Raw genomic sequence first — 6,000 nt, forward strand, 5'->3', positions numbered from 1 at the left:
GAGAGGCAGAGGCAGGCCTGGTCTACATAGCAAATTCTAGGCCAGTTGTAGCTACAGGAAGACCCTGTCTCAAAAAGACCAAAAAAAAAAAAAATTGGGGGGTTGTAGAGCTCAGTGGTTAAAAGTGCATACTGCTCTATCAGAGGACCTGAGTTTGATTGCCAGCACCAACATCAGGCTGCTCACAACTGCTTGTAACGCCAGTACTGAACACACATACACAAACCCACACACATATACACGTAATTTAAAAATAAAATAAAAATATTTTAAAATGTATTTTTTATTACTGAGAGAAAAGCTGAACAGCTTAATACATGTGGCAAGCATTCAATAAATGTTAATTATTATCAGATACACTCAAGTAAGTTCCCATTACATCTTAAATACAGGACAGCTTAAATTCCAACTTCATTTTTTTAGCAAATATTGTGTAAATATCCATTTACCAGGTGTTGAGGATGTATTAGTTAATAACACAATCATTTTTCTCAGAAGTAGCAGAAAAGAAGAAACAAAGAGTAAACTGGTGAATAAAACTTACAATAGAAGTTATAATGGAAGATAGGAAGGAAACAGGAGGCATAGTGGATGATACAGTAGACAGAGAACACCTTTCTGAGAAGTTGACATTACGACTTAGTTCAGGAGGACCTAGATGTATAATGAAATGAAATTATAGCACTTGATGTTAGATACCAGTGTGTAAGAGTGAGGGGTCATAAGCAACGAATCACTGAGTGGACAGTAATGCAATTTATAGAGAAGGGAAACACTGAGGAAAAGTGATTTGGAGTGAAAGTTAGGAAGAGAGGCATGATAGGGAGAGAGACGTTTTATATGCATTCTATTTGAGATGCCTGTGAAACATGTAAGTCAGTTTTTGATTGGAGAGAGGAGTGTAAAGAGAGAGGAGAGCTTTGGGCTGCAGATGTACACTTGGGAATCACCAGGCTCTGAGTGCTTACTGAAAACCATGGAAATTGATATGACTGCACAGAGAGAAAAAGGTGCTCAGGACAGACCTGGTGGGAATGACAGCATTTATAGATCATTTAGGAAGTGAGAAAATAGAGGCAAACAAACAGTAAGAGAAGAGAAGATCTGAGAATGTGTCAAGGGAGGTGTGTAGGAATACAGGAAGGCTGAAGAGCCTCTCCTTGCCTTGCTTCATGGCTTGCCCATTCACCTCAGGCCCTGTGAGTACTGCTGTCCTGATGAAAGTGCGTGGAAAAACACTTGATCCTCACAAGTTCTAGATTTTGAACTCTTTGGAGCAGGGACTGTGTTTAATTACTATAAAATGCTCAATACCTGGCCCATGGTACAAACATTTTGATAATAAAAGTTCCCAAGAAAGCAGCAACATTATTCACATGACCTAAAGAGGCTAAGGACGTTTTTTCTTTATGTTTTTCTCAATCAGGTTTTCAAGCTAGAAATGCCCTTCTTCAGTCAAATCTTTCTCAAACTCAGCTAGCTACTATTTGGTGAGTTTATCCATTAATATGATTTTAAACTCTTGATCCTCTTATAAGAAATCTTTCAGAAAGATTATTTCTGAAAAAACAAGCGTAGAAAGAAAAATATTTGTCTCTGTAAAAATTTGTTACTCAAACGTGCTCCATAAAAGTGGACATTTGAAAGTTTATATTCACTTGGGAAGCAAATGTTCTTGAGACCTTACCATTTAATTATAGGTAAAACTGTAGTTTTCTTAATGACTTCTATAGACAATCACAGAATATCTCATTTTTAATATATAGGTAAACGTAGTTTGACAAGTGAATTGAACGTGAAATAGGATGCACCTTCTCAGAATGGGCATTTATCATGCTGTTTTGTTTATTTTCTTCACTCTCTTTTGGGTTATGAAAATTAAAGGTAAAAATTAATTCACTTTTCTGATACATTTACATTTCATTAAAATGTTAACCTGGCAGTCATACTTCCATTATTACTCTAAGAAATAAAAAGTATACTCTTTAGATAGTCTTAGCAAAAACTCTCAATAGGCTTTGTAAGGTGTGGATTTTCACATTTTCTTTAGGACTCTGGCTGACATTGATGGTGATGGACAACTAAAAGCTGAAGAGTTTATCCTTGCAATGCACCTCACTGACATGGCCAAAGCTGGACAGCCATTACCACTGACTTTACCTCCTGAGCTTGTCCCTCCATCTTTCAGGTTAGTGTCTCCGGGGTGCAGACCTATGGTTTTCATCTCTTAGCAGCTGTGATTTTACTTAGAAATGTAGTGGAGCCTGTGCTCTAGTTTAGAGGAAAGTTAAATATTTACACTGGCCTTTGATTTTCTTATTCAGTGAGTTATACTAGAAATAAGTAAATATTAGAGATAGCTATGTTTTCACCTTGTCATAAAGAAGGAAACTTATAACTAAAGAGATTAAGAGAAATTTGCCCAGGAATAGCCATTAGTTGAACACTAATTGGAATCCACATCTCTTTGGCTTAATATCCATTTACTTTATTTTTTTTGTTTGTTTGTTTTGGAGAGGGCCGTGTTGGTTTGGTTTGGTTTGGTTTGGTTTGGTTTGGTTTGGTTTGGTTTGGTTTGGTTTTTTTGAAGCAGGCTCTCATTATGTAACCCTGACCGGCCTGGAACTCAATATGTAGACCAGACTGACCTCGAACTCATAGAGATCTGCTTGCCTCTGCCTTCTGAGATTATGGTTACTCTGTATTATAACTAAAGACCATACTGTGTTTTAAGTATCTTTAATACTATACTTTAAGATTAAATTGCTTTGATCATTGTTAATCTATATTTTTTAGTCTGAAAATTCTCAGACTGTATGATGCTGTTTGTTTGTTGTTTATTTTTTCTTAGAGGAGGAAAGCAAATTGATTCCATTAATGGAACTCTGCCTTCATATCAGAAAACACAAGAAGAAGAACCTCAGAAGAAATTACCAGGTGTTAATTTTATAATTAATTAATTTACATAAAAGTGTTTATATTCTTAAATTTTATATGCTATATAAAAATTATTTAATGGGTGGGATTTATATGTGTGTGTGCGTGCGTGTGTGTGTGTGTGTGTGTGTGTGTGTGTGTGTGTGTATGTTACTGGGAATTGAATCCACAGACTTTAACTAGGCAAGCATTTCTATCACTGTGCTATGTCACCACCCCAATGGGATATCTACTTCTTTATTTATTTATTTTAATTAAGAGGGAAAAAAAAGAAAATTATGAAGGAAGAAGGGACAGTGTGTACATTTGACAAGTTAGAGGGTTTCTCACATGTTAGACAGAATCAGAACAAGCTTTGTATAAACTCTTAGCTTTGAAAAAAGTTTAAAATACTCATTGAAAGAGTACACATGTAGCTGTTTTAAATTATTTGAAAGTTAGTGAAAAGATTGGGGCTGTAGCTCAGTAGTAGAGTGTTTACCCAGCATATGCAAAGCCCTGAGTTTAATCCCCAGCACTGCAAAACAAAACAAACAAACAAAAACCAACCTTCTCCAGAAAGTTAATGATATATATCAAATAAAATACGTTGATTATCCTTGAAGAAAACTCTGGGGAAAAGGTAAAATGGTATTTCTTATTGACATGGAGAGTAAAATTACTTTTCTCTTTGAGTCAAACATAGAAATTTGTGGGTTTTAATGAATATTTTTGGAAGAAAGTGAATAATTTTCTATTTACATTTGGGTTAAAATTATTCTTAGAAGAAAGAGCCAGAGAGTAAGAGCACTCAAATGACCACCAGGCAGAGTGTAGGAAGTAGGTAGCAGGTTCTGTAGGCTAACTGTGGGAAAGCATACAGTGGCCTTTTTCCTTCTTTCTTTTTAGTCACTTTTGAGGACAAACGAAAAGCCAACTATGAACGAGGAAACATGGAACTAGAGAAGCGACGCCAAGCCTTGATAGAGCAGCAGCAGAGGGAGGCGGAGCGCAAAGCCCAGAAAGAGAAGGAAGAGTGGGAGCGAAAACAGAGAGAAATACAAGAACAAGAGTGGAAGAAGCAACTTGAACTGGAGAAGCGCTTGGAGAAACAGAGGGAACTGGAGAGACAGCGGGAAGAAGAAAGGAGAAAAGAGATAGAGAGACGAGAGGTTCTTTTGAAGTTATTTCCTAAGAAAATCAATAATTTAATAAGCAAATACGTTTCATTTAATAAAAACATGATTATTTTAATTTCTTTTTAATTTTTATTTTTATGTGTAAGAGTGTATTGCCTACACATGTTTATATATGTGCACCTGTGTTGTGTAGTGCCCACAGAGTCAGAAGAGGACATTAGATCCCCTAGAACTTGAGTTACCAATGGCTGTTAGCTGCTACGTGGGTGCTGGAATTCAAACCCGGGTCTTTTGCAAGAGCAGCCAGTGCTCTTAACCACTGAGCCATCTCTCCAGCCCCTATTTTTAAAATTATTATTGTCCCGTTTCATCTATATTACTTCATTCTTCTTTACTCAATATTTATATATGAATCTCCCTTCTCTTGAGATAAAAAGAGCCCTTGCATGTAAAGGCTTTTGGGGGCTAAGTAGTAGAGATTTATAGAAGACTATACTGTATGCAAGTGATACCCCAGTTAGAAGAGGACTGAGTGCACAGCTGAGTCAGGAGAGGAGCTAAGGTTATTTTCACAGCAGGAAGTCAGCCTAAGAAGGTCACTGGATAAAAGCAAGCTTAGGGCTTAGAATCAGAGTCTGAAGAATGGAAAGATCAGAGTGAAAGTTGGGAAGGGAAGAACTAGAGAGGAATCAAGAAAGGGCCTCACGATGGCATTGCATGATGTCCCTAGAAACACTGACTGTATTTAAAGGGCCAGGAAAGGAACACAGTGAATTATAGTCCATTAAAGAACATAAATAAAATTTTTCCTTCTCTGATACCAGAATAAAGGTGTAATTATTCCTCTTTTTATACTTATGAAGTCACCCTTTAATTTATTAAAGGAAAAATATAATAAAAGAATGATCCTGTGAAGCAATCAGAAAGCAAAAAATAAAAGCCACTTTTGTGGAAATTTAAGGCCCATTGAGAAAACTAAATTTTCCCACCTATTCTTAGGCACTATGGACCACTAACTGTTAAACACTGTTGTCCCATAAGTTTTGAATGATGCAAAATTTTAAATTAAAAAATTAACTTTAATTCATTATTTTCAGGCAGCAAAACAGGAGCTTGAAAGACAACGTCGATTAGAATGGGAAAGAATTCGTCGACAGGAGCTTCTCAATCAAAAGAATAGAGAGCAAGAAGAAATTGTCAGGCTAAACTCTAAAAAGAAGAGTCTCCATCTTGAGTTGGAAGCACTGGTGAGAGAGAGAGAAATTTTAAGCTCTTGCCTAAATGATCTCTTATAGTTTCTTTCAGTTTGGCAAATCTAGTTTTTAGCTAATACTGGCCTCTATACTTAACTGAATTTTACACAGCAAGTGTTAAAGGGTCAAATTCTTTGTTTGAAATGCAAGGTGAGAAGACAAAAAGATTTAGAACTGTAGGCCTTTACAACCCTAGATTCCTATAAGCCTGGCCTTGCTGAATTAGTAGGATTGTGAAAAATGAATTCATACCTGTGTGGTAGAGGCAAATTTAAGCCTTGTGTAATTGTAGCACAATATTTTATTTTGTTGACTTGAATGACATTAAAATTATTTTAAAAATAAAATCTTCATAATATCTTTAGTCAGAAAGATGCTATTTTATGGCTTCTGATGAATTTGTATACACACCGTAATTATTAATCACTCTATAGTGCTACAGCAGAGGTCTAAAAGCTTTAGTTGTATGCTCTGTGGATATCTGTCTGAACCATCATCTTGATGGTTTATTTTTCCTTAAAAATATGGAAAGATGGACTGGTAAGATGGTGCAGCAGGTAAAGGTACTTGCCACCAAGTTTGATGAGCTGAGTTTAGTCTCCAGGACCTATATGGTAGGAGGGAACTAACTCTCTCAAACCCCTACATATAAACACACAAAATACAATAAATAAATAAATAAATAAATAAAT

At 36.0% G+C, this 6,000-nt stretch overlaps 1 protein-coding gene across 3 annotated transcripts in view; it reads left to right on the forward strand.

The window, feature by feature from the left end:
• Positions 1-6,000, forward strand: part of Itsn2 (intersectin 2) — a 144,172-nt gene that overhangs the window by 45,664 nt on the left and 92,508 nt on the right. For all 3 annotated transcript variants that reach the window (XM_008848726.3, XM_008848736.3, XM_029553850.1), the window contains exons 9-13: positions 1,427-1,490; positions 2,051-2,188; positions 2,852-2,937; positions 3,826-4,088; positions 5,153-5,302. In XM_008848726.3, coding sequence (XP_008846948.1) covers positions 1,427-1,490; positions 2,051-2,188; positions 2,852-2,937; positions 3,826-4,088; positions 5,153-5,302 — 701 coding nt within the window. The remainder of the gene's footprint in view (positions 1-1,426; positions 1,491-2,050; positions 2,189-2,851; positions 2,938-3,825; positions 4,089-5,152; positions 5,303-6,000) is intronic.

This window comes from Nannospalax galili, unplaced genomic scaffold, assembly GCF_000622305.1.
Source record: "Nannospalax galili isolate Female #2095 unplaced genomic scaffold, S.galili_v1.0 scaffold1191, whole genome shotgun sequence".
Classification (NCBI taxonomy): Eukaryota; Metazoa; Chordata; class Mammalia; order Rodentia; family Spalacidae; genus Nannospalax; species Nannospalax galili.